At 53.3% G+C, this 27046-nt stretch overlaps 9 protein-coding genes across 9 annotated transcripts; 5 read left to right on the top strand and 4 right to left on the bottom strand.

Moving 5' to 3' along the window:
• Positions 1-58: 58 nt before the first annotated feature.
• Positions 59-2392, bottom strand: BO80DRAFT_391874 (NADH-quinone oxidoreductase subunit D). The gene is made up of 3 exons (XM_025717194.1): positions 1355-2392; positions 573-1293; positions 59-514 (listed from the first exon to the last, which is right to left on the bottom strand). The coding sequence occupies exons 1-3, from the start codon at positions 2024-2026 to the stop codon at positions 477-479; spliced, it is 1431 nt and encodes a 476-aa protein (XP_025570701.1). The 5' UTR covers positions 2027-2392; the 3' UTR covers positions 59-476.
• Positions 2393-2441: 49 nt separating this feature from the next.
• On the top strand, positions 2442-3710 carry BO80DRAFT_438617 (DNA-directed RNA polymerase core subunit RPC40; the record flags this gene model as incomplete). The annotated part of the gene is made up of 3 exons (XM_025721049.1): positions 2442-2486; positions 2555-2659; positions 2739-3710. 3 exons carry the CDS (start codon positions 2442-2444, stop codon positions 3708-3710), a joined length of 1122 nt encoding a protein of 373 aa, XP_025570700.1.
• A 43-nt stretch (positions 3711-3753) lies between these two features.
• Positions 3754-5730, bottom strand: BO80DRAFT_416861 (NEDD8-activating protein UBA3). The gene is made up of 6 exons (XM_025718197.1): positions 5470-5730; positions 5322-5423; positions 5265-5270; positions 5118-5197; positions 4771-5067; positions 3754-4717 (listed from the first exon to the last, which is right to left on the bottom strand). The coding sequence occupies exons 1-6, from the start codon at positions 5496-5498 to the stop codon at positions 3966-3968; spliced, it is 1266 nt and encodes a 421-aa protein (XP_025570699.1). The 5' UTR covers positions 5499-5730; the 3' UTR covers positions 3754-3965.
• A 128-nt stretch (positions 5731-5858) lies between these two features.
• On the top strand, positions 5859-9317 carry BO80DRAFT_505459 (telomere length regulation TEL2 family protein). Its single transcript, XM_025724489.1, has 6 exons — positions 5859-6752; positions 6801-7148; positions 7203-7289; positions 7336-7873; positions 7920-8636; positions 8702-9317. Exons 1-6 carry the CDS (start codon positions 5885-5887, stop codon positions 9162-9164), a joined length of 3021 nt encoding a protein of 1006 aa, XP_025570698.1. The 5' UTR covers positions 5859-5884; the 3' UTR covers positions 9165-9317.
• On the bottom strand, positions 9267-11767 carry BO80DRAFT_429103 (Sec1 family protein). The gene is made up of 4 exons (XM_025720392.1): positions 11639-11767; positions 11367-11562; positions 10913-11124; positions 9267-10858 (listed from the first exon to the last, which is right to left on the bottom strand). The coding sequence occupies exons 1-4, from the start codon at positions 11714-11716 to the stop codon at positions 9350-9352; spliced, it is 1995 nt and encodes a 664-aa protein (XP_025570697.1). The 5' UTR covers positions 11717-11767; the 3' UTR covers positions 9267-9349.
• Positions 11768-12242: 475 nt separating this feature from the next.
• On the top strand, positions 12243-13903 carry BO80DRAFT_416854 (putative plasma membrane SNARE protein (Sec9); the record flags this gene model as incomplete). The annotated part of the gene is made up of 2 exons (XM_025718196.1): positions 12243-13439; positions 13489-13903. 2 exons carry the CDS (start codon positions 12243-12245, stop codon positions 13546-13548), a joined length of 1257 nt encoding a protein of 418 aa, XP_025570696.1. The 3' UTR covers positions 13549-13903.
• Positions 13904-15296: 1393 nt separating this feature from the next.
• On the bottom strand, positions 15297-16174 carry BO80DRAFT_429102 (TNT domain-containing protein). The gene is made up of 2 exons (XM_025720391.1): positions 16069-16174; positions 15297-16020 (listed from the first exon to the last, which is right to left on the bottom strand). Exons 1-2 carry the CDS (start codon positions 16135-16137, stop codon positions 15370-15372), a joined length of 720 nt encoding a protein of 239 aa, XP_025570695.1. The 5' UTR covers positions 16138-16174; the 3' UTR covers positions 15297-15369.
• A 1301-nt stretch (positions 16175-17475) lies between these two features.
• BO80DRAFT_391853 (U2 snRNP complex subunit HSH155) lies at positions 17476-21489 on the top strand. The gene is made up of 2 exons (XM_025717193.1): positions 17476-17616; positions 17670-21489. Exons 1-2 carry the CDS (start codon positions 17607-17609, stop codon positions 21356-21358), a joined length of 3699 nt encoding a protein of 1232 aa, XP_025570694.1. The 5' UTR covers positions 17476-17606; the 3' UTR covers positions 21359-21489.
• A 291-nt stretch (positions 21490-21780) lies between these two features.
• BO80DRAFT_429100 (FAD binding domain-containing protein) lies at positions 21781-23476 on the top strand. The gene has a single exon (XM_025720390.1). It carries the CDS (start codon positions 21839-21841, stop codon positions 23411-23413), a length of 1575 nt encoding a protein of 524 aa, XP_025570693.1. The 5' UTR covers positions 21781-21838; the 3' UTR covers positions 23414-23476.
• Positions 23477-27046: the final 3570 nt, after the last annotated feature.

The raw sequence follows: 27046 nt of genomic DNA, 5'->3' as shown, positions 1-27046 counted from the left end.
CCTGTACCAAAAGCAAGATCAAATCCAATCACAGTCGATGTTTTAGTCACTATACACAGGGAGGCTTATGATAAGATAAAAAGAAAAAGAGAAAAAAAAAAAAAAAACAGCGCGGACGACACGGACACGAACACGAACACGAAAACAAAAGAGAGAACAAAGAACGCCAAGAAAGAAAAAAGAGAGGGAAATGGAATTTGGTACAGCAGGTAGGTTCTGAATCGTCCACAGAGGACCTGATATACAACTCTCACAAGCACAAGCACAAGCACAAGCTGAATGTAAATCATGAAACAATTAAATCTTTGTCTTTCGTTCTTGCTCTTTCTCACTTTGGGGGGGATATCTGCACATCTAGTAGTAGAAACTTCAAGATTTTTGTTTTGTTGTTGCAACCAATTATTCAGGGTCATGTGTTATGTGTTTGGAGCTGTTATTACAGGTCTTGGAGGAGATTAAACGGCCCACACCCGTTTCTACCGGTCAACTTCACCGAACACGAGATCCATCGTTCCTGGAGATACGAGTTAGTGGAGTCGTTCGGACAGACGAGAAAGGGGGAGAGTAATTACCGATAATGGCGACAGCGTCGGCCAAAAGGTGACCACGAGAGACTTGGTCGAAACCACCCAAGTGAGCAAATCCAGGAGCACGGATCTTGCAGCGGTAGGGTCTCTCGCTACCGTCACTGACCAGGAACACACCCATCTCACCCTTGGGGGCCTCAATGGCCGAGTAGGTCTCACCGGGGGGAACGGCGTAACCCTTGGTGAACAGGAGGAAGTGGTGGATCAGAGCCTCCATGTTCTCCTTCATGGCCGCACGGGGAGGGGGAGAGATCTTGTAGTCCTCAACACGGACGGGACCAGCGGGCATCTGGTTCAGGCACTGGTGGATAATGCGCAGGGACTGGCGGAACTCCTCCATACGGCAGAGGTAACGGTCGTAGCAGTCACCGTTGACACCTACCGGCACGTCGAACTCGACCTGGTCATAAGCATCGTAGGGCTGGGACTTGCGGATATCCCATGGGATACCGGAACCACGCAGCATGACACCAGTGAAACTCATGTTGAGAGCATCAGCAGCGTTAACAACACCGACACCCTGGGTTCTGGCCTTCCAGATACGGTTATCCGTGAGCAGTTCCTCGGTTTCGTCGATGCGGTCACCGAACTGGGTAGCCCACTGGTAGATATCGTCGAGGAGACCCAGGGGCAGATCTTGGGACACACCACCAGGGCGGACGTAGGCAGCGTGAAGACGGGCACCGGAGACACGCTCGTAGAATTCCTAATTGGACGCCTTGGGTCAGTCATTTGCGGCTCGGAGGGACCGGAATCGAAGCGCCTACCATAAGCTTCTCACGTTCCTCGAACCCCCACAGGAAAGGCGTCAGAGCACCAACATCCATCGCGTGGGAAAGGACGGACATCAGGTGGTTCAGGATTCGTGTCATCTCACCGAACAGCGTCCGGATGTACTTGGCTCTCTCGGGGATGTCAATGTTCAACAGCTTCTCAACGGCCAGGGAGAAGCACTGCTCGTTGGTCATCATGGAAACGTAGTCCAGTCGGTCGAAATACGGCAGGGCTTGCATGTAGGTCTTGTATTCGATCAACTTCTCGGTACCACGGTGAAGCAAACCGACGTGGGGATCGGCGCGGACGATCTCTTCACCATTGAGCTCCAGAATCAGACGCAACACACCGTGAGCAGCCGGATGCTGAGGACCGAAGTTGACAGTGTAATGGCGGATCTTGCGGCCGGCTCCTACATCCTCAGATTCGAGTCCGGCAGCGACCTCAGCCTCCGAAGGGCCCTCCTTGTTGGCCAAAGATGTGAAGGTCGGGTCGGTCGGGATGAGGCGGGTGGCCTGGTAGCTGGTCGGCTCAGCTGCGCGGCGAGGCAGCGACGTCGCGATCGTCCGGCATCTGGGGATAGCACTGTGTCTGGAGAAGGTAGAGGGGCGGAGGCAGAGCCTTTTGGGCGTGCTGCCCGCCAGGCGGGTGAAGGAAGCAGCCATTCGGGAGAGCGGGGAGTGAGGACCAGGAGGAAGTGAGGCGGGGAGCCCTCAATCCAGACGCAATTGGGGTGGAGGAGGGGGGATTGGCGGGATTGGAGTCGATGCGGACTGACGCTTGCTGCTCGTTGGAGGTTGCGCTTCCTGGCGAGATACATTTTGGGTCGTCACGTGAACAGAGCTTATGGTCATCAGCCCGCCTCTGGTTGGTCTGCCCGGGCCCCTCTATACCGCCCATTCCTAGTGTCCGCCCACCGGAAAAACCAAGTGCGTTATAGACACCCGTGCTGTCTTGTCCGCCTTTGCGGCCTGCAGAAAATACTGCCGCCGCGGCCAAAGAACTTTTCGTATGCTCCCTCCAGATCGTCCCTCTTCCACCTCGTCCCCTCCCCCACCTCTCGTCACCCCCTCATTCATCATGGCGCCTCTCGTCCCGTCGCAGGAGGAGCTCGATCGCAGAAGGGTATGCTCCGTCCATTGGTCATCATTTCTCGACCTCTCTCTCTCTTCCCATGCTGATTGCGATTCCAGCTCGTCGACATCAACCCGGAGACCGTCTCCAACATCCCCTCGACAGATTTCCCTGGCCATTGGCCTGGCGAGTCGCACGAATGGTCCCTAGAAAAATTCAAGAATGTACGTCAATCAGCTTCTTCCCGCGCTCGCGTTGCCGTTCCCTCCCATTGCTTTGCGCTCACACATTTCTCGTGAATAGGACCTCAAGATTGAATTTCACCGCAACGAGCGATTCGAAGCGTCCTTTTCTCTGATCGGTGTTGACGCCTCCATCGCCAATGCTTTCCGCCGTATCCTCATGGCCGAAGTGCCCAGCATCGCCATTGAATTCGTCTTCGTCCACAACAATACCTCGGTCATCCAGGACGAAGTTCTCGCACAACGTCTGGGTCTGATTCCCCTCAAGGGTTCGGTGGAGGGTATCAACTGGATGCGCTGGTTCAAGAAGCCTACCGAGGATGATCCGGAAGGCAGCAACCCCGCCGACTACAACACCATCGTGTTGCGCTTGGACGTCGAATGCACCAAGAACCCCGACGCGGATCCCCAGGAAGAGGATCCCCGCAAGCTCTACAAGAATGCGCACGTCTACGCCAAGGATCTCACCTTCCACCCCGTCGGTCGCCAGGACCAGTTCTTCGTTGGCATGGATACGATCCAGCCCGTGAACCCGGATATCCTGATCGCCAAGCTTCGTCCGGGCCAGGCGATCGAAATGGAACTTCACTGCATCAAGGGTATCGGTGCCGACCATGCCAAGTTCTCGCCCGTCGCCACGGCCAGCTACCGTCTCTTGCCCGATATCAAGATCCTCCGCCCCATCATCGGAGAAGACGCCAAGAAGTTCGCCAAGTGCTTCCCCAGCGGTGTCATCGGCCTTGAGCCCGTTACTCGGGAGGAGGCCGCGCAGAAGGGAAGCGGATATGAGGGTCACGAAGGTGAACAGAAGGCCGTCGTTGTCGATCCGTTCAAGGATACCGTCAGCCGGGAGTGTCTCCGACACGAGGAATTCCAGGGCAAGGTCAAGCTCGGTCGCATGCGCGACCACTTCATCTTCAACATCGAAAGTGTTGGCCAGTTCGAGAGCGACAGCCTCTTCCTGGAGAGTGTCAAGGTGCTGAAGCTGAAATGCGCCAGATGGAAGAGGGGTTTGACGGACCTGATGCGCTAAGTCATTCGTGACTCAGCCCAAAAAAATGATTCAAAGCTATATAATGCATTGGCCTGGCGTTGGATGTCTTGTTGATTTTGTACATTTACGAAAAGTTGGTGACAACCTTCTTTACAATTGCTGGGAGTCTGGACTGGGATCTTTTGAGATAGAAAAAGCAGATTTGACTTCCTAGGTCTTGATGATGATCATAGCAGCATCAGGGACTCTTCATATGTAGTCGCAGGTCTATCTCGAGACGGATCATTCGCCCATTTATTGGAATACCAATCGGAAGCGGAAATCGATCGTATACGCCGGGTCACTGACTGCGATCTCTTGACCATTCTCAATCAACTCGTTCAGCTTGAGCTTCAGGTTGTGTCGAGTCTGTTCCTCCAACTGGGGCGGAAACCGTTGGTAGAGCGTCTTCTCCTCTGTTCTCATACTAGGCTTCTTCAGCTGGGCTTCCGGCCGCTCTCCCAGCGTCTCGATGAACTCTTCCAGCGTCATGTTCGGATCCACCGTCAATTTCCGTGCCAGGTTTCCACACACAGGGCAGTCTCGTTTCTTCTCTGCCTCGAAGGTGTAGGTGTAGACACCCTCCTCGCCCGCGTACATCATGTAGTTCTCAAGGTAGGGGTTGCACGAGGTGGCGATCTTCAATGCCTCGGAGGTAGTCGCGGCTGCGATCACGGCGTTGGTCGAGGCGATCGCCGGGATGATGTTTTTCACTACTCCCTGGGTCATTTGGAAGGTGACGCCGGGAATGTTGAACTGCTTGGCGCGCTCGAGAGCGGTGTTGTAAACCCAGCCGATGTGCTCCATGTCGTCGGTGTCGAACGGTTCGTCTTTGCGTTTCTCCTGCCAGGCAATCTGATGTGCCCATTCGATGCAGTGCTGGGGTTGGCGAGGGATAGTAGCGATAGTGCAGAGTGGGACGGCAGGTCGAGGGGCATGCATGTCGAGCTGACACTCGATACAAGAAGAGAGTGTAGGTAAGATCACACGCGCCTGGCCCTTGAATCCTGGTTCGTTGTCAGCGGTGTCTGTCCTCGCTTTTTGACGAGAAGCGACCTACCTTCCGTTCCACCATCAATGAGCGGCTTGAGACTTTCTAGGTCCTCGAAATCGACCATTCCGACCAACGTGGAGTTGATCCATCGTCTAGCTTCAATACTATCCAGACCGCAGACGACAATCTTGAACTGCATGTAGTACTCTTCGTCTTTGTCCTGGATCTTTCCTACGTACGGGGTGATCTTGACGCCTTTGACCCGCTTTTCTACAAACGCGGCAGCAACTTCAGCTTTAGGCTTGCCGATGTCTGATTGACGAAACAAGAACTGTCTGTTCAGGTTTGAGATGTCGATTGTATCTGTGCATGTTATGCGTTGCTCTGGTGGTGTATCATGAGGGGGCACTTACCCATGTCAATGACATGAATGTCTTTGAAGCCTGATAAGGCAAGATTCTTCAGGATCTCGCAGCCTAGACCTCCAGCTCCTCTTTGGGTGAGATTAGTTAGTATCTCTATTGAAGTTTTAAGTGAAGTATAGAATCACTTGGACTAACATGACCCTGTAGCGTCGTCAGTGAGTTGGATGGATCAACATGTTCGTAGATACGTACAGAACTTTTGATGACTCCAGAGCGCTTATCGTCTCTTGACCAGGGACCCAGTCCTCATCGCTGAAGGGACCAGACGTGGTCAGGACTCTGTATAGATGTTTCCTAGAGGTGTGAGCAGCATGATCATGATCTGAAAGGGCACCCTTACCATCGAAGCGATGTGTCTGAGGATGCCATTTTGGCAAGTATTCTCCAGTTAAGCTACACTCGGTATGGAATAGCCTCTACTCTAGATCTTGTTGCTTGGGCAAGGCTCCTGGTGCTACCGAGGTACAGTGATTGGGGGCACCAGGGTAACGTTGGGCGATAGGGGTCGATGCTTTAATTATAGCAGTAACTCCACTATCCTAAGTTATGAGAGGGTATAATCCGATAATCGAAGGTTGCGGATAGCGCGGGGGAAACTGAAGGAAGGTGACGATGCTGGGCTCGAATGGTGGCTCGTGGACTGAGCGATACAGCACCGCCCCACGTGACCCCTCCGCTCCATACAATTTCCTCCACCTTCGCATCTCGGTTCTTCATCCCCAGGATCGATACGAAGGCAATGTCACAATCATAAAATGGATGGCCTACTTACAGCTATCAAGACGGTCAAACCCGACCAACAACCGGCCTTGTCGCCTGCTGGGGAGAGGCCAAATTTAGTCACGACGTCTGACGGGCAGGCAGCCCGGCCCAAAGCCGATCTCCCCGGGGACGCAACATCGTCAGATCACATCTTGGCTGTCTTGAAGTCGAAGCCCGACCAAGATGAACTTGCTCAAATGCTTGCCGTATTAGATCCATCAAATAAGGCAACAGCTCCAGATGGGTTTGACATACGAGTCCCGCGCCCAGTAACCGCGCAGATCCTCAATGCTTTGGTTAACAATACCATTCCGGACCATTGGGACTCTCTTGATGCACGGTCTCGGGGCTCTAAGGCCGGGAATAAGAAGCTACGGGCCGCTCTGTTGAGGTGTCTCAGCAGTGTCGCAGGTATCAGCTGCTTGGTGGCCCAACTCCGTTCTCTCATAACTGCGTGCCGTTCCTCGGCTCAGCAAGCGAAATCATCAGGCCATAATATACAGATCCGGGATATTCTTGCAGTCATCTCGGCCCTGCTGGAGCCGAGTGACTTTGCGTATCGTCTTCATGCAGATATTGGGAGACTTTACAGTAACGCAACACAGAAGCAAGTGGCCTGGAGAGAATTGCTCTCACTAATTGCGGCCAGTAGAGTTTTGTCCACGGCGGCAGAAGCACTTACTTTGGTTTCTGAGCTTGACGGTCTTGCTACGATCTCATGGGTCGGGGAAGGTTCAAAGTATGCTTCCTGGATAGGTGCAAATATCTGCCACATGGCTTCGAAGATTGCTCTCGATGATGAGGAGGCCTGGAAAGCTGTGGCTTTATTGTCCGGGCGAGCGCTGAGCTTAGGATATACAGGTATGTTGGCATGCTTCGTTTTCCGCAACCTATGCTGAGTCAATCCAGATCAATTGGTCAGAGAAATCTACCCTGGACTTCTGGTTCAGCAGGCTCATTCCGAACAATACAGCGCACTTTTTGACCATCTCCGGCCAACAGAGCAGCTGGCGATACTCGAAGCGGTCTTTCGGGATGTCGAGCGGAGGCATTTTTCAGGCGAGATCCCTGGTGACAAAGCCAGTAACACGTCAGGCCAGGTGATCAGCAGTGTGGCGGCTCTATGCTCGATTCTCATCTTAAAGCGGCCACATTTGCAGGCTCACCTTATAGACTGGCTATCTAAAGGCCAGGGCGGTTCAATCAATACTGTGGGGCTTCGCCGTGCTTTAGTGGCTATTTTTGCACAAGAAGAAGGTAGGACAAGACCTTTGTTAGACAATGCTCTTTCTACTGACACGAGTTGTCTAGATTTGATAAATTCTCTCATCAGAAAGAGTATGGATCAATCAGGCGACAAATTTTACATCAAGCACGCCCCCATCAGGTGCCAAGAAGGTAACTTATCGCCGCATCAATCAGTACGAAAGCTAACATCTCTTAGCCAATGCCCAAGTCGTTCTGCTAGCGGCGGGCTATCTCCGGCATCTCGATCCAGCAGCGATGCATTTCATCGGACGCTCCGGAATATTCCTCAACACGGTTTCAAATCGTCTAGCAGCTTCTTCCCCTCGTGCTCGCTTCCTCGGTATGCTGATCGGTACCGCAATTTCGGAGATCATCGAGCAGCAGGGCAAGGGAATGAAGTTTAATCTTGAAGAGATGGAGAGCGATGAAGCATTGTGGTACCTAGATCTCGCTAAAACGAACGACAGCATTGGCTCTGCTGAATCCATTCAGTCGCTGAAAGAGCCCGCGAAACCGACAGCAACGCAGACCAAGAAACAGTCCGCCTCCCGGGCCAGCACGTCAAAGCAAGCCATAAACAGAACCGCGAAGATTGTTGCTATAGAAGAGATAAATGACTCCGAGGATGAGGAAGAAGACGAAGATCTCATACCTTATGAGAAGCCCGATGAAGACGCCTCAGATTCCGACGACGATCCAACCTTAGTCCAGCGCAACAAACCTACCGCACCAGTGTAAGTCAAACAGACTATAATATCAACAGATTCTAACATAGCCTAGGTACATCCGCGACCTCATCACCTACCTTCGTGACACCGAGAACACAGAACGCTACGAGTTGGCCCTGACCACGGCCCCTTCACTGATCCGACGCAAGACCGGCTTTGGAACAGAGCTTGCAGAGAACCTCGAAGAACTGGCTCTCGTCATCGTGGGCTTACAAGAGCATGGAAAGATCCCCAAGTTCCACGAATATCAGCTTCAAAGCATGATCGCCCTCATAGTATCCCAGCCCTTCAAAATGGGCCACTGGTTCTCGGCCATCTTCTTCGACGGGGACCTATCTCAACCCCAACGCTCTGCAATCCTCACAGCCCTGGGCCTGAGCGCTCGCGAACTCGGCGGAAACGGCGAAGCAGACGCCGAAGCCCTAGGCCTCCCGGGCCTCGCAGACGCTTCATTCCCATCGAAGAAACTTCCAGACACCCTCGAAGCCCTATATCTACCCGAGACCGAATCCCCCATCGCCAGCCTAACCAAGCAACTATCACGCGCGTCCCTCGAACCACTAGCGGCCAACGCCTCAGACGCTCTATCCGGCCCCAACGCCCTCAAAGTCCGCACCTTCTCCTCACGAATGGAAGTCGAAAAGAAGCGTCAGCAACGCGAGGCCCAACGACAGAAATCCACCGCCAAAGACCTCTACAAAGTCCTCGCAGACGGATTCTTCTACCCCCTCAAAGGCCGTTTCGAAATGATGATGATGCAATTCTCCTCGTAAATCTCCCGCCCCCTTACTCCCAACAATCTCCCAAGAAACACCCACTAACAACAAACCACAGCTCCACCGCCCCCAGCTACAACCCCTTCTACACCCCCCACCTCCTCACTCTCTTCATCCAAACTCTGACCCTCACCCTCTCCACCATGGGCCCCCACACCCCCCACCTCCCCGCCCTCACCCACGAAACCCTCACCTTCCTACTCTCCCTCCACGCTCGCCCCATCTCCGACGACCCGGGGATCCTATCCGCCCTACTATCCCTCTTCCTCGCGGCCGTAGACCTAAACGTCGCATCCGGAACCTCCGGGGAAGAGCGACTCGTCACGGAGTTCGCAACGCAGGTCATGGAGTTGCGCGAGTGGGTGGGACAGGTATTTGATCGGACGCCGCCAGTCCAGGATGCGAGTGATCCCAGGGAACAGGTGAGGACGTTGGCTGCGGGGATGATGGTGAAGTTGGGGGAGGTGATGGAGAGGTATCAGGGACGGTTGATGGGGGTGGGGAGTGGGTTTAGATATTAGTATCTTTTCTGACTGGGTGAGATGATGAGATGGGATGTGAGATGTGTTATGGAGTAGTTTCCTAGGGATGTAGTGCCCTCTACTTATTGGACTTGTATATGTGTGCGTGCTAGTATTGCTTGTCAGGCTTAAGAGAGGATATCATATACCACCTTCCTACTACCAGTACCACTACATTACCACGTTCATTCAACCTTCGCAAAACTCCCCCTCTCAATCGCCGCATCCATCATCCGATCCCCATTAAGCACACTCGTCGTACAGATCACAATCTTCCGTCTCGGAGCCTCCTGCGCCGCAATAAACCGCAGAGCAGCAATCTCCGTGAAGGTAATCCCACCCAGGAAGAAAACATAAACCGTCTTGACAGCGTTCGTACCACTAATGGTCTGACGAGCCCGGATAGCCTTATCATCGCCCTTTTGCACGATACTGAAGGTCGCGCCGCGCGCGCTCTTCACGACGTCCTCGAAGCCGAGCCAGCCCGGGGAGGTAGCGCTGGCGGGGGTGGCAGTCGCGGCGGTGATGGGACCGCCGCGGGCGAGGGCGAGGATGTATTGTTTTTGCAGGACGCATTGGACGAGACGGACGCTGAGGGGGGCGAAACCGCTGTAGACGTAGGCGATGTCGTTGGGTTCTTTTTCGCTGACTTCTTCGACGACGAGGCGGAGGGTCTTGCGTAGGTAGCTGTAGTTGGTTTTGGCGCCGGGTTGGGCGCCGGTGGTGGTGGTGGTGGTGGGGAGGAGGGTGGTGGTGGCGGAGGTACGGGGTTGGAGGAGTTCCATTTTCTCGAGGGCGCAGAAGGTGAGGAGGTGTTGGTGGCCGTAGGCTTGGATGATTTGGCGTTTGAAGTTTTCGAGGTCGCGGGGTCGGAGGCCGCCGGACATGCAGGATTCCAGGCAGAGGAGGCGGAGGATGGTTTTCAGGGGAACGTCGCGGGCGATGAGCTCTTCGATGGCGTCGTGGTGGTAGGTGGCGTCGGCGCCGGCGGCGTTGTTCTGCTGGACTTCGAGGATCTTGCGGAAGATGTCGGAGCGAGTGGTCCGCATGATTTCTTCGGCGAGGTTGGTGTGGACGCGGAGACTCTGATGCTCTAGCTGGTAGGTGGGCAGTTTGTTGACGAACTCGCGGAGCTCGGTGGTGGTTTTGGCGGCATGGCGGCTTTCATAGTCGCTTTCGAGACGGCGCGCCACTTTGTTGAGGATGTCGCCGACGATGGCGAAGTTGGCGTCCCGCAGCTGGCTGAAGAGTTGGTCGGACGAGTCGAGTTGGACTTTTCGCTTTTGGCCCTGTTTCGATGACTGCTGAGGGGCTTTGGAAGATTCCTGGGCCTGGGGCACCGCGGTAGGTCCCACGATGGATGTGTCCACGTCTGCCTGGTTGTTCTTGATGCCGACTGTCTCGTCGATTAAACCCTCGTACGTCAGCTGTGTGAGAAGGGCTGTGCCAAAGTCGACTTGACGGTCGATGATGATGAGGCTTTCGGTGCTGGCGCTGGGAAGGAGCCCTCTTGCGGAGACTCCAGCCAACCCGGAGCTCTCTTCCGCATCCAGTTCCTTTCTCATCCGCAGCAGGAGGTCGGCTAGGCGTCGTGCATGGTCACCCTTGCCGATGATCCGGGGGAAATAGCCGTGTCGCTGCTGGATGTCCATGAGGGCTTTGGCGGCGTGGAAGATGCATCCGGGATCTTTGTGCTGTACAGCCTGGGTTAACAGCGTGATCACTGACCGGATGTCACACGTTCTTACCAAATATAGATCGCTAAAAGAATCATCCAGCTCCAGTGATAGCACGTCTTGCTCCAGAGGTGCAAAGTACAAGGGAAACTCGGCGATGTTCACATCTCCTATGATGCCTGCTTCTTCCAAGATGGAGTTGCTTACAAGAGTCCGCCTGGGGACCCAGAATATGGACAGCTCATGTTCAACATTGCCGTTGCGCTGAAGGCGCTGCACCTGTTCTAGAGGGATGTTAGCTCATACTGATGGCATTCAATCAGATGTGAGAATGAAAGCCTTGAAATGAGCTGTATACAATCTCTATGTTGGGAACTCTGGATTGACTACGTAGAGTGGGGCATAGATCTGCGTAATCTATTGTTTGTCACATAGAGGTATAGAGATAGCTCCGCCATGGAGTGAGGAGGTATCGGAGGGGATTACAATAGAGGCAGCACGTGGTGATCCGGAAGAAAGGACATACCTGCCACGGCCCGGACCTGGCGTATCTTTTCCGCATGGGCGAGGAAGACGACATTGCGCTGCGTCGAGTCCACGTTGCCATTCTCGAGCAGGAACACACGATCTACACCGTATTCCTGGAGCAGAGAGAACTTGACGAACAGCCCGACTGGCCCAGCCAGATCCTGACTGACGACGAGGTTCTTTTTACCACGCACCTGCACAACATTCAGCCCATGTACGACGCGAAGAGGATGGCTGCTGCCTTCAGGGACACGTCGGAGGCTTACTCACGCCTTCAAGGAGAGTCAACAAGTCCCTACGCGCCTTGTCCCTAAAATAGTCGGCATCAGACCCTGGATACGGCGCCATGGCTGCAGTGAAGCATTCTCCGTGATGCGATTGGAGAGCTGAGAGGGAGAGATGGACGAAGTGAAGCGCCGGTGCCAACCACCAGCTTGGCCCGCCACGTTTGCATGTTTGCAGCGGCGGTGGTTCGCGGCTGAGCAAGGGTCCAGCCACTGCGCTAGCCTCAATGGGATTAGAGGCTGCACTGCCTGTCATGTCTGCGGTTTGAATACCGTCATTACTGATGATAGCCCCTCGGTTTGCAGTGTTCCGCCCCAAATCCGCTGTATCGGGAATACCCTCCGCCTTGGTCTCGACCCCATCCAATAATGCCTAAGGAGGCGTTTCTGACTGCTGCTCCCCTGACCATTCTCTACTATTATTATCACAGTTTCACATCTTTCGCGCTGGTGCCTCGCTGGTCCTCTCTTATCCCCTTTCTTACCTCCATCTGTCCTCTTTCGGTCTCTATAATATAATACTCCTCGCTTCTCATTTCTTTCGCTTCTCCGCCTCTCATTACCGCCCTATACTACTAATCTCCTTCACCATGGGCCGATTCGGTTTCAAAAAGTCCGGGGACGACAACGAGGAGGATTCCTCCAACCGTCTGGCACTTTTCGGCTCCCGGTCGAAGAGCAAGAGTCCGGCACCACCTGCCAACCCCTACGCTAAACCCATCCCGACAGACCCTTACACCAAGGCCAAGATCCAGGCGGGAGTGGCCCCTCTACCGGCGGGAGAACACCCTCCACCAAGCGGCCCTTCGGGCGCTCACAATATTCCCGGCGACAACAAACAGCAGGGCTATGCGCCGAACAAATACGGAAACCAGGGCGGCTATGGATCCGATCGCTTTGGCGGCGGGGGTGCTGCCCCTGCGGCGTCCCGGTACGGCCCTGGCGGCTATGGGGGGCTAGGCAGTGCCGATCCCAATGACCCCGCGGATAGCAACAGAGATGCTCTTTTCGGTGGCGCTCGCGAACGTGTCCAGCAACAGCAGCAGGCCGGTGGCCCTCCCCCTCCTTATTCCGAAGGATCAGCGGCCTACGGCGGCGGCAGCAATGAGTACAATACATCCACTTACCAGGAGCGGAACCTCACTGCCGAGGAAGAGGAGGAGGAGGAAATCCAGACTATTAAACAGGATATGCGGTTCATCAAGCAGGGTGACGTCGCTTCGACTCGGAATGCCCTCCGTATTGCTGCACAGGCCGAGGAGACGGGACGAGAGACTCTTGCCCGTCTGGGTGCCCAGGGAGAGCGGATTCATGATGCCGAGCGGAGCTTGGATGTTGCCACCGTGGAGGGTCGCATTGCGGAGGAGAAAGCCAAGGAGCTGAAGACACTCAACAAGAGCATGTTTGCGGTCCACGTGTCCAACCCTTTCACCAGTGCTCGGCGGCGCCGGGAGCGTGATGAGCGGATCTTGAACACGCACCGATCGGAGCGGGATACTCGCGAGGGTACCGAGAAGGAGGCCTTCAAGACCAACCAGCGCATGGAGCGCACGTTCCGAGAGATCGATAGAGAAGCGGCCAAGCAGACCACACGCAGCCGGACGAACGTCACCGAGCGTGCCAAGTATCAATTCGAGGCGGACAGCGAGGATGAGGCGATGGAAGATGAAATCGAGCAGAACCTGGATCTGCTGTCGGGAGCTGCGGGTCGTTTGAACGGACTGGCCCGGGCCACGGGTCGCGAGCTAGACGAACAGAACCGCCATCTGGAGCGGATCACAGCCAAGGTAAGTCTGGCGATGTCCTTGTTTCGATCTATGACTGACTTGGTGGTAGTCCGACTTTGTGGACGACCAGATTGCCATGAACCGGGCCAAGCTGGACCGAATCCGCTAGGCTGTTGCTAGACCATCCTGACTGCCTGGAGCTGTCGATTCCGTCTGCATATCACCGCTTCTATCATCCTGCTTCTATCATCTTGGCGTTATGGGTATTATCTATTGCTCTTTGCATAGGAGGAAGTAATAGTGCGAATAGAGATGACGCTCCTGACCGAACAAGGTCACCGATCTACTTCGGTCAGATCATTGCTTCAAGCTGCTCATAGCTGCTCCTGGAAGACTCCAGCGATTCGTCGTAGCTTCTTCTAAGTTTGCAATTTTCTCTAGAGTTTTGCACGAGGCTCCTTTCCAATCTGGCCTCAAGGGCACGCTCCGTCTCTCCCGGGGACCACCATTCTACCTAATCCAGCAAACCAGCCCAATTCCACTAATACTTTGTAATTGCTCAACACACCTGGACTACCTCCCTACCTCCCTAGCAGACATGGATGAGTCCCACCGCCAGGTCCAGCCATTTTCAGCCCCGTATCACCTCACTCACCTCACCTGATGCAGCTGCAACCGACCAATCTCACCATCTCCACCACAACACCTAATAACGAAGGTGCTAGTAATAAATGAACCACCAACCCGAACTGAAACACCACCGACACATTAGAATTAGTATCGTATTATATATTACTCATCCAATATCAACCCGTCTGTGTCGCCGGACCTCCGTCGCAACCAACCAACCCACCCGCGCCCCAGGACCGAGGTGTGAATCCCCCCGATGCAACCATGCAACCATGCAGCTGGCGCTGACGTATACCGACTGCAACTGGGTCCCGATCTCACTAGTCTTAGAGTGGTATGTCGATGCTAGTAGCTCCGTAGTGCAGTGGTAACTGGTAAGTGGTGATGATACATCCCGCAAGTCTCCACCGGGGCGTGCGGACGTACGTGCGCACGCGGAAACCGTTGAGGTTTCCAGCGGCCGACCTAATTAATCTGCTACAAGTCCGTGATTAATATTGGGCTGAAACAGGGTGGGGTGGGAGTTGCCCGTTTAATTATTTCTTTTTATTTTTTGAATTTGTCTAAGATTGATTTAACTACTCATTTATTTAACATTAGATCCTTGTCTGATTTTTTCGACAATGGTTTTATTCGATTCTGTGCTAGTTTCCGGGTAAATGTCGCGTGGTGGGATAATGGAGCCATGACATCATGGCCTAGTGAACGGACCTCCGTGTTGCTGTTCATTAATCTATGGTTAATTATTCGAGATTGAAACTGAGCGTCATTATTGGCATTGAGGAGGAAATACAATTGTTTCGTGTGCCACTGGGCTTGAAAGATTGAGACGGGTTTGTACGGGTTTGGGGTATGTAATATTGGTATCGTGGGTGGTTTTATTGTGGGTGGGTGTTTCTTGGGCCTGTCTATGCTTGTGGCATAGGTCTTGGTTGGGGATATTGTGCTTGTGGTTTTTATCTGGCTGTTGGGGAATTTATGGAGATGTGGTTATCGATTGGACTCGTCCATGGCTTATAGATGGTGTGTTTCTGGGTATCGTCATCTGGGTGAAGTTTACCTGGATGCTGAATGCTGTCACTGAAGACTATATTGTCCTAGTGAGTTTCGAGCATTTGATTCTTAATGCTGACAAGGTAGATGCTAAACTATCAGGGAGATACCATGGTTTACAGCACTTGAGACGTCTGTTGTACCTTTTATCCCTTTAGCTGGAAGGGATATATTCCTGTTGGTCTACGTGGTAGTGGCCTTCATAACACATGATTGGAAGGTATCTCCCTCTCTCGTGTATCACACCTGATCAATAGTAGAAAGTTCTTCTCACCGATATATAGACACACCAACCTCTTGAATATCTCTAGTGATACATCATCATAGGTCCATGCAGCGCGCTCAAGCTATCCCACGCATCCTGCTTCGGACCATCATAAGTGGACGCCACCACCAGACGAAGCGTGCCATTATTCACCAAGTCTCTCAACCCGCTCTTCACATACCACTGTTTTCCACCTCCGGGCTGACCAAACCACGGCAGAATATCCCCCTCCAGGGCATCAAACTCCGCCATGACCTCAAACTTCCAGTAATTGTACTGGGTGCTGCCATCAAACTTATTCAAATTCCCCGGCGGAATGGATCTCGCCGCGAACGGCACCCCCGCGGGGGCAAGATAGCTGCCGTATTCGGACCCGAAGCGGTCCACGAAATCCCCAACACTGGGGCTACCGGCTTTGGGACAGCCTTTGAAGCCGTCGTTGGGTGGGTAGAGAACCGTGCTGTTGAAGCCGGTCTGTGTCCAGTTGGCCCAGGTGCAGAGCCAGTCTTGGGGACATTGGCTGTCCAATGGGACGTAGTCCTCAAACAGCTCGGTCCAGTTGCCGGTGGCGTTGAAATTGACCTGGCCAAGCAGCCGATTGTTGCAGATGCAGTAGTCGCAATATATGTTGGTACCATTCTCGGGGGTAATACCGAGACAGGGATCGGTGCAGGTGGAAGGATAGTCCTTGGTCTGGGGGATTAGCTTGGACAACTAAACAGCACCCGAGTAAGTATATACCTGGACGGCATGAGAGAAAGACCCAAGTAGTGGGAGAAGTAGCAGTGCTGCTTGATAAAGCAACACCATCTTGGAATCAATTGTCAAACTGAAGTCGAGCAGTCCGTGGAAGGCAAACGTCAAGGGTGTATACATGCAATCAAGTCTTTTATACCTTCGCGCGAATGACTGCACAGGGCTGCAACGCGCGGTATGTCTGTCCTACATGCTATGACAGGAATGCTGACCTTTTCGTACAGAACAAGCACATAGTGGCCCTCTTTTAAGACAGACATGTCATCCGTAAAAGTTCCGCGGGGATGGGACCGATAGCCAGTACATTCTTTGAAGCTCTTTGCCTCATAAGTCTCTAGTCAGCTACTCAGTCAGCCATCGGAATGACCACCAAATGATGTTGAGAATGGAACTATATTGCAGGAGGGAAACTGTTGCTGGAACGCTTCTTGATAGCATCTTGTGACCCATGTACGGAGTACTCCGTACCCACCTCGGAGCTCATAGTGACGGCTTTGAAGCATCAATCGATCCCAGATCAACATACCGGACGTGAACAAAGATTCCACGGAGTAGACAATATTAGTACCGTCTCATAGTGGATGCTCCTTCTCGGAATATGCAACTATCAATGTGACACGGGACAGGCCGAAAGTTAAGTGAGCTAATCCTATAGGTAATGTCCTCAAAACACTCACAAGGAGGATAAAGACATACGCCTGGATTATGTCAATTATTTCAATGAGGAATTTCCTACCGATTTAGGATTCCAGGTCACCCTTTTCGCCTCTATAGTTTAGATGCTTAAGCTTCCTTTTGACCAGCCATTCATGAGCCTGGTAACTCTCAATTTAGTTGAGCCTTGTGATACACGTAACTTGACTAACTGGTATTGATTCAGAAGTTCCTGGACCCGGCCATTTATGCTCATACAGCAGATCGATAAGAGATGTGAGTACCTATGGGCCGCATCGGAATATATATCTAGACGCCATGATCCATATTAGTGAAACCTTTACAATCGTCAATCTTCACAACACTTATTAATCGCAGTACATGTATCCAAGGCGAGCAGTCTATTTATTGATTATATGAGCTTTGAATCGAATTTGATTAGCTCCAGATGTCTGTTGCATGAATTATAAGGGCATGGTGTTGAATATGTTTCTTCCTGTATCAGAGAAGGAGCTATGATTCGAAAGGCACTATACAGGATTTATACCCTTTATCATTCTGCTAAATCAATAGACAGTCCCTCAAAGAAGAAGAAGAAGAGAAGAAGGGAAGAGGAGAAGAGGAGAAGAGGAGAAGAAGTTGAAGAAAGGAGCATATGATGAAAACCACGTGACCTTAGTCATCCATCTAGTCCCGCCGCCGAACTTCACTTCACGTCTGATATTTTCATCGTGAGCCATCAGCGCAGCGTCCTCTATCGCCCCCAAAGGTCGCCATTACCATCTTTTTGATCCGAATGTAGCTGCTGTTACCCCTGCCTGGGAGTGTTTGTTCTCTATCTCGTCTTTGGGATCTCCACCACCGCCACCATGTCCGACGGTACGCCCCCGATTGCGAACATGACTTTCTCCCCCGAGCTAACCATGCTACAGCTGATTTCGAAGCCGTCCGAAGGCTCCAAGCTGAGCGGAACGCTGCTGCAGCTGCGAGTAAAGGTTCTAGGACCTTTGATCCGTCTAGCCAGCGCACTGACAACTCGACCAAGGCCTCCCTGACTGAAACCTTCGACACCACGCTGTACGAACGCGAGGGCGCGGACAAGTTTGCGGGATACGACACTTCCATCGCCGTCAATGGCGAGGACGAAGAAATGGAGGATGCGGAAGGGGGCCACCGTCTGGTGGGCCAGTACACCGCGACCAGAAGTCAGATCGATGAGTTTGCCCAGGGCAATGGTGTGGAAGAGGAGGACATTCTGCTCGGACGCGAGAAGGCGGCCCGCATCGCAGATCGCGAGACCGATTATCAGAAGCGTCGTTTCAACCGGGGCCCGCTGACGCCGACGCGCGCTGATCCGTTTGCCGCGAACACACATGCAAACGTGGAAGGGGAGGGCGGCCAGACATATCGTGAAGTGATGGCTCTGCGTGAGCTTGAAAAAGAAGAAGAGCGTGTGCAGAAGCTGATCGCAGACAAGCAGGGCCGTGGAGAGGACGATGTTCCGGAGCATCAGGCCACGTTGACGTTGGAAGACAAGGAAAACGCCGACGCGGGCTCTACGGTCTCGGTTGCCACCGGTCGCAAGCGTAAGCAGCGGTGGGATGTCGCGTCGGAACCTACTGAGTCGGCACCGGAGGGCGAGGCCGCGCAGCCCGCAGACTCCAAGGCCAAGCGGTCTCGCTGGGATCAGACACCCGCTCCTCCTGTGCCGGGCGCCGAGGATGCCCCCAAACGCCGTTCACGATGGGATCAGGCACCGGCTCTTGCCGCTGCCACCCCCGTGGGCAACGCCGGGCTTGCTACCCCGATGCACCCGTCCCAAGTAGGTGTACCTATGATGCCCTCTAGCTTTGGAACTGATATCTCTGCGCGCAATGCCCCTCTGTCGGACGAAGAACTGGATATGATGCTGCCCTCGGAGGGCTACAAGATCCTCGAGCCGCCTCCGGGTTACGCCCCGATCCGGAACCCTGCGAGAAAGCTCATGGCCACCCCCGCGCCGATGGCCAGTGCCACGGGCGTGGGAGGTTTCATGATGCAGGAGCCGGAAAGTGCTCGGCAATTGGGCAAGCAGCTTCCCACCGAGATCCCTGGTGTCGGTGATCTGCAGTTTTTCAAGCCGGAAGATATGGCCTACTTTGGAAAGTTGATGGAGGGTGGAGACGAGAGTGCGATGTCTGTGGAGGAGCTGAAGGAGCGGAAGATCATGAGGTTGTTGCTGAAGGTGAAGAACGGCACTCCGCCGATGAGAAAGACTGCCCTGCGTCAGCTCACGGACAACGCCCGGCAATTTGGTGCTGGACCTTTATTCAACCAGATCCTCCCTCTTTTGATGGAGAAGTCGCTCGAAGACCAAGAGCGCCATCTGTTGGTCAAGGTCATCGACCGTGTCTTGTACAAGCTGGACGATCTGGTCCGTCCCTACGTTCACAAGATTCTCGTCGTCATCGAGCCCTTGCTTATCGATCAAGACTACTATGCGCGTGTGGAAGGTCGTGAGATCATCTCCAACTTGGCCAAGGCGGCCGGTCTGGCTACGATGATCAGTACTATGCGTCCCGATATCGACCATGTCGACGAGTATGTCCGTAATACGACTGCTCGCGCGTTTGCTGTCGTGGCTTCTGCCCTGGGTATCCCGGCGCTTCTTCCGTTCCTCCGTGCTGTGTGCCGGAGTAAGAAGTCGTGGCAGGCCCGGCACACCGGTGTCAAGATTGTCCAGCAGATTCCTATCCTCATGGGTTGTGCCATTCTTCCCCACCTGAAGGGGCTGGTCGACTGTATTGCCGACAATCTGAGTGACGAGCAAGCCAAGGTCCGCACAGTCACCGCTCTGGCCGTGGCTGCTCTGGCCGAGGCCGCCAACCCTTACGGTATCGAGAGTTTTGACGAGATCCTCAACCCCTTGTGGACTGGAGCCCGGAAGCAGCGCGGCAAAGGTCTGGCTGCGTTCTTGAAGGCCGTCGGCTATATCATCCCTCTTATGGACGAGGAATATGCCAACTACTATACCAGTCAGATCATGGAGATTCTGCTTCGTGAATTCTCCTCCCCGGACGAAGAGATGAAAAAGGTCGTCCTGAAGGTGGTGTCGCAGTGCGCCAGCACCGACGGTGTGACAGCCAGCTACCTGAAGGAACACGTGTTGACCGACTTTTTCAAGAGCTTCTGGGTGCGGCGGATGGCGCTGGATCGGAGAAACTACCGCCAGGTGGTCGATACGACGGTCGACCTCGGCCAGAAGGTCGGCGTGGGTGAGATCTTGGAGCGCGTGGTGAACAACCTCAAGGACGAAAGCGAGCCCTACCGCAAGATGACGGTCGAGACCGTGGAGAAGTTGATCGCCGCCCTTGGTGCTGCTGATATTTCCGAGCGCCTGGAGGAACGACTCATTGATGGTGTCCTGTATGCCTTCCAGGAGCAGAGCATTGAGGATATTGTGATCCTGAACGGCTTTGGCACCGTCGTCAACGCCCTCGGCACTCGTTGCAAGCCGTACCTCCCCCAGATCGTCAGTACCATTCTGTGGCGATTGAACAACAAGTCGGCCACGGTCCGCCAGCAGGCTGCGGATCTCATCTCCCGCATTGCCATGGTTATGAAGCAGTGTGGCGAGGACGCGCTGATGGGCAAGCTGGGTATCGTGCTCTACGAATACCTGGGTGAGGAGTACCCCGAGGTGCTTGGTTCCATCCTGGGTGCCCTCCGTTCGATCGTCACCGTGGTGGGTATCAACCAGATGCAGCCTCCGATCCGGGATCTGCTGCCCCGACTCACTCCTATTCTGCGTAACCGTCACGAGAAGGTGCAAGAGAACACCATCGATCTGGTCGGTCGTATCGCGGATCGTGGCCCCGAATCGGTCAATGCCCGCGAGTGGATGCGTATCTGCTTCGAGCTGCTGGACATGCTGAAGGCGCACAAGAAGGGTATCCGCCGTGCTGCCAACAACACGTTCGGTTTCATCGCCAAGGCCATTGGTCCGCAGGATGTGTTGGCGACGCTGCTCAACAACCTGCGTGTCCAGGAACGTCAGTCCCGTGTGTGTACCGCCGTCGCCATTGGTATCGTGGCGGAGACTTGTGCGCCCTTTACCGTCCTCCCGGCGTTGATGAACGAGTACCGGGTTCCGGAACTGAACGTGCAGAACGGTGTGCTCAAGGCCATGTCCTTCTTGTTCGAGTACATTGGCGAGATGGCCAAGGACTACGTGTATGCGGTGACGCCGTTGCTGGAAGATGCCCTCATCGATCGCGACCAGGTGCATCGACAGACGGCCGCCAGCGTGGTCAAGCACATCGCCCTGGGCGTGGTTGGGCTGGGCTGTGAAGATGCGATGGTGCATCTTCTCAACCTGGTGTTCCCCAACATCTTCGAGACCAGTCCACACGTGATCGACCGGGTGATTGAAGCCATCGATGCGATCCGGATGGCGGTAGGCACCGGCGTGGTGATGAACTACGTGTGGGCGGGTCTGTTCCACCCGGCGCGCAAGGTGCGGGTGCCCTACTGGCGACTGTACAACGATGCGTACGTGCAGAGTGCGGACGCGATGATCCCTTACTACCCCAGCCTGGAGGACGATGGCCTCGACCGGGCCGAGTTGTCTATCATAGTTTGAAGCAGCGTTTAATTTGTACCTCTTCGTGTTTTTCTACTTTGCATCTGGGCTGTTCGATATGGTGTTTTGGGGATTTGGCGTCTATCTTCCAAGATTAGTAGTCAATGCATTCCACATATTGCCACTATTTCTACCACTACCACTACCATTTACCACTACGGAGTGCCCTATAACTGTAAGAGCAGGCTTCCGCGATCGACCCGATTCCCCGCTTCCACTGCGGAGTCAAGCCGCATCAGACCATGCGTGGACGCGATCAGTTCCTGCGATCTCCACAACCAATCCTCCGAATGACGTTGAAGCGCTGACCCGAAGTCAGGCGTCGGGAGGACTGGTTCCGCCCGTGGCACCGACGGAGGATAACTCTCCGTCCCAACCCACGCACGCATCGCATACAAAAAACGCGCCATGAGCCATCCACCCAGGTACATACCATCCATTCCCAGCTCCTATGGACGTTTACTTCACTATCTAACCATCATGTCTCTCCCCTCAGAAACCGACGTCCTCGTCATCGGCGGCGGCAACGCCGGCTTCTGCGCCGCCATCTCCGCCGCCCAGTCCGGCGCCCAACAAGTCACCATCATTGACAAATGTCCGGAAGAATGGGCCGGCGGGAACTCCTACTTCACAGCGGGAGCGATGCGGACTGTTCACGGGGGTCTAGAGGATCTCCTTCCCATCGTGAATAATGTCGATGCAGCTACGGCGAAGAAAATCGATATGAACCCATACACGGTCGATGATTTTACGGGTGATATGAACCGCGTCACGGGGCGACGGACGAATCGTGAGCTGTGTCATACGCTAGTTCATGAGTCGAACTCGGCGATAAAATGGCTCGCTGGGAATGGGGTGCGGTTTCAATTGTCATTCAATCGCCAAGCTTATGAAGTCCATGGCCGGATTAAGTTCTGGGGTGGTCTGGCGTTGAAAACTCAAGATGGGGGCAAGGGACTCATTCAGGACCATTTGCAGGCTGCTCGGAGACTGGGCATTCGGGTCTTCTTTTCCACAGCGGCGCGGAAACTCGTCACGGATCCGGGGACGGGGGCTGTCACGGCCGTGGTGGTCTCGCATGATGGTCGGGATCAGGTCCTTCGGGCTGGCGCGGTGATTCTCGCCGCGGGGGGCTTTGAAGCGAATCCGCGGATGCGCGCGCAGTATCTCGGCCCGCATTGGGATGTGGCGCTGGTGCGCGGCACGCCGTATAACTCCGGGGATGGGTTTGAGATGGCGATCCGGGATGTATCTGCCCAGCAAGCGGGCAATTGGTCCGGCTGTCACTGTGTGGCATGGGATGCCAATGCGCCGGCGGATACGGGGGATCGGGAGATCTCAAATGAGTTCACCAAGTCCGGGTATCCGTTGGGGATTATGATCAATCGGCAGGGAAATCGGTTCGTGGATGAAGGGTCGGATCTGCGCAACTATACGTATGCGATGATCGGACGGCAGATTCTCAATCAGCCGGGCCACATGGCGTTTCAGATCTGGGATTCCCGGACGATTCCGTGGTTGCGGACGGAGGAGTATCGGCCGGAGGTGGTGCAACATATCAGTGCGGACACGATTGGGGAGTTGGCGCTGAAGTGTGCCGAGTTTGATCTCGAGGATGCGCAGCGGTTTGAGCAGACCATTCAGGAGTACAATCGGGCGGTCTATGAGCGGCAGCGTCGTCAGCCGGGAGGGAAATGGGACCCGGCTGTCAAGGATGGGTTGTCCACGCAGTCGGAGGGGTTGGAGCTGGCGGTGCCCAAGTCCAACTGGGCGTTGCCGATTGATCAGGGACCGTTCCTGGCGGTTCGGGTCACGGCGGGCATCACCTTTACGTTTGGAGGGTTGGCGGTGCGTCCGGATACGGCGGCGGTGGTGTCGTCGACGACGAATCGCGAAGTGCCGGGGTTGTATTGTGCGGGCGAGATGTTGGGAGGATTGTTCTATGATAATTATCCGGGAGGCAGTGGACTGACGTCGGGGGCGGTGTTTGGCCGGCGAGCTGGACGAGCTGCTGCTGCTGCTGTTGCTGCTGCCAAGGTTAGGGCACGGTTGTAGCGTCTGCTTGTGTATATGATCATTATACGGGTTGCATGATACGATGAGACCATGTTATACGAGGATGTAGAGCATAAGTCATTGACCAGTTAGCATGCTGTAGTAGAACCTGATTATATCGTAGCTTGATTTGCGGATACATCTGTCTACAGTGCATCTACATCTACATCTACGGTAGACGCCATATACCAGACACATACTAGAATATAATCTATACCCCAGTAGCCAGTGCCACCACCAGACCAACCCTCACCACCTTGTTAACTACATGAACAGCATCCCTCTCCTCAACTAGTAATCCCAACCCCTCCCTACCAACCATCCCACTCCCAATTCCCTCCAACCCATCCACATCATCCCCATGATCTCATCCCATCCCACCAGCACAACCATTACAGCTCTCATTTACGCAACCGCCAAGCCCAACACCTGCACCCTGCCCTGCAGACCACCGCAGCTGGAGTTCCTTTCCTAGCCTAGATCCTAAAATGTGCCGCGTAAGCCTGTCCCCATCACCCATGTCATGTGTGGGCTTGGCTTTGATGTTTCCCGTGTGGGGAAGCCCAGTGATTGGCCACTCATCGCAATCGGTATGGGACTACCCCACCCATCCATCCATCCACTTATCTCAGCTCCAACCACTTAGGAATTAGGATGGGTACTCACCTTTGGTACTAGTTACTTTACTTGGTAGGTAGGTACTGTTTGGGTAATTAGTTGGAGCTATCTATTTTGGGTTGGGAATTTGACGAGGGGCATTTTCCTATCTGATCTTAGTTTTGGATACTTACATAGTACATAGTATTCTTTATCTAGATGGGTAGTATAGATAATGGCTTTGTGTGTACTCCATAGGTATGGTAGGTATGGTAGGGTAGGATTAGAGAATGGAATTAATCCTACGGAGTACGAAGTACACAAATAGAAGTACTCACTTACTCCATATTAGGCGGAGACCTACGTATTTCTCTGATCCCGAGTATTAGGTATGATTGGAAGTCCAACGAGGCTCGAGCGTCAGTTTCGGTCCTATTATTTGGTGTATTGTGTTGGTTGAGACGGCTGAGCTGAGCTGAGCTGACAGCGCATTATTTACCTACTCCATACACTATAGTAGATTGGTTCGGAGGACAGCGGTCACTATTATCAATTGAGTAAATAATCATAGTTACCTAGTATTATGTGAGTCACTCGATGGAATTGGCCCCTGTGATATAGCAACATAAGCACTTAGTTAGGTATTTAGTTGCCTTGAATTAAACTTCGCAGTATTTTATGCACTCTGCCCGGAGTACGGAGTACATACAATGATACATCATTGAGTCAAATGAAATGGATCTAGGTACTGTCCTCTGTCCACATTAGCGAAGCTGTGTCGGCACAATTTTTGATAATTCATCATCTGCATAGATTGTCTAGCCTAGATACTAGGTAGTATGTATATGGACCCTGTCGAGGTGTGGATGCAACCCTACCGTGCAGGAATGATCGGATGGGATTCGTGGAATTCTTTTCCAGGGTGGTATTCATCCCTTATTCTATCCTCTATCTACTCCGTCGTTTATCTTATCCCTTGATAATTTATTTTTGAGTACGGATATGTATCTCGGTGATGGACGGATAGTCCGAGGACATGTGAAGCCGAATATACCCCGTACTCCGTATTGCTACACGCCATGTGGTGTCACTACCTAGGTTAGATATGTCTCTCTTCCCTAACTAGCCAGATAAGCTCAACATGAGATCTCTGTATCTGACAGTGAGACCATGTGTTCGACACATCGCCTACCTACGTACATACTACATAGTCCTCCGTACCTAGACAACCTCCATGGCAGATAGGTCTCATGGCATATGACATCACCCATCATTCAACCTTGGGATGAACTAAATGCAGGGTCTAATCTATCTACATATTAATAGAATCACCACCCACCATCCAAACTTCGATCACGCATGGATCACACTAGTGACCCAGCAATATCCAGAGTACATAGTACATACTACATAGTAAAATAGGAATATATTAAATTGAAGAAGCACCTCATCAACCCGAAACATCATCCTGGGCATCAGATGGTTTCAGATTCGTAAGACGGTCACCATCATTGTCATAGTAAAAGGTATAGAGTGATCCACTCCACTAGACACGGGATCCAGGCGGCTGTCGCAGGAAGCTTAGGCGTGATCAGGGTCCTGGTGGCGGGCGGGTTGGATTCCCTTCTGGTGTGTCCTCCGTGGTGTCTCACCCGCATGGATCATATCCAGAGTATGGAGTACATGGATGGAGTGTGGGCGGTCGCTTACGTATACATCTACAGTCTACTTAGTAGAAGACTATTGCATGAGTGCAAAAGGTAAGGTAAGAAGTAAACTCCTGAATACACCAATATTCTATCGACCGAGAAGGCATTATTAGCTGCACTGCACTCTGAAATACATGATATCATGAGTGGCATTCAGCAAGACGGCGTGTTTCAGGTGGCTGCTAGCCGCAACCCTGAGAGTGGCAGTGTCGGGTGGGGCGGGCCAGGATCGCACGCAGGGATTTGGGCAACGGGCTGCGGGGTTCATATGGAGGCCGAACGAGGCTTTACTTGAGTTTGATCAGAGTTCTTTCTTAGAATTGTACCATGATGTATTGCTAGTTGCTGTATATGTACTGTACTGTAGTGAAGTACTCTACAGGTACCTAGAGAATCCGCTATGAGAAACGAATCCTATGAGAACAGAATACAGCGGAGAAAAGAATCCTATGAGAAAGAATCCAGCTGAGAAACATAGAATACTCTGTATGCCAGTATGGTACTTGGTATGATGTGCACGCGTCAGCTCGGTGGGGCCCATCCGATGATTGGATGATCTACTCGAGCCAAGCTCGGCTATCGACTATCTGCCGTCCCCGGGGATGTGGCTGCATGCTCCCTGCTTACGGAGTACAGGGTTGAATTGTTCCAATGCCATAGCGTGTCACCCATTGCCATCCTCCGGAGTCCTCCGTAGACTTCGAATACTGCTTAATGCTGATATTTCATACCTAATACAACAGTAGTATGTACATGCATTGATATAGCAGTAAATAAAACCAACAATGAATACTCCGCAGTGGATCCGATCCTGTCCTCGACAACTGGAACTATCCGGGCTAGGCAAGTCGCGGTGGTATATCGGAGCATCCACCCAATCACATGTCCCCGATGCCCATATTCTTCTGACCCATTTGATTACAATTGCGCCATACTGTGCTACTATAGTTATTCGTCATCAATGCAACTAGATATCTACTTTGCTAAGCAGTTACCTATTGACTTTCCGGAGTACTCACTTTCCGGAGTATACTCTCTTCTCCGTAGTGTACCTACTGCCTCTAGGTGTAGGAACGAGAATTTCTTGCCGCGGTCTTGGCGCCAGACCTTCCTGGTTGGGATGAGATTCAGTCCCACTTTTTCAACCAATCAGACGAGACAAAAGGTTAGTGAGGTGCAACGGACTGTCAAAAATTTGGGTATGGGTTGGCTTGAGTTGACGGGATCCAGTCCCGTCACGTCGCCCACATCACCTTCTCCATTCCCCAATTCTCCAAGTTACCCCCCCCCCCTATGACTAGGCCTAAGGGGATGGAGTAGAGTATGG

The sequence above is a fragment of the Aspergillus ibericus genome (assembly GCF_003184845.1).
Source record: "Aspergillus ibericus CBS 121593 unplaced genomic scaffold BO80scaffold_58, whole genome shotgun sequence".
In the NCBI taxonomy this organism is placed as follows: domain Eukaryota; kingdom Fungi; phylum Ascomycota; class Eurotiomycetes; order Eurotiales; family Aspergillaceae; genus Aspergillus; species Aspergillus ibericus.
The sequence above is the reverse complement of the archived record's forward strand: the minus strand, read 5'-3'. Positions and strand labels throughout refer to the sequence as shown.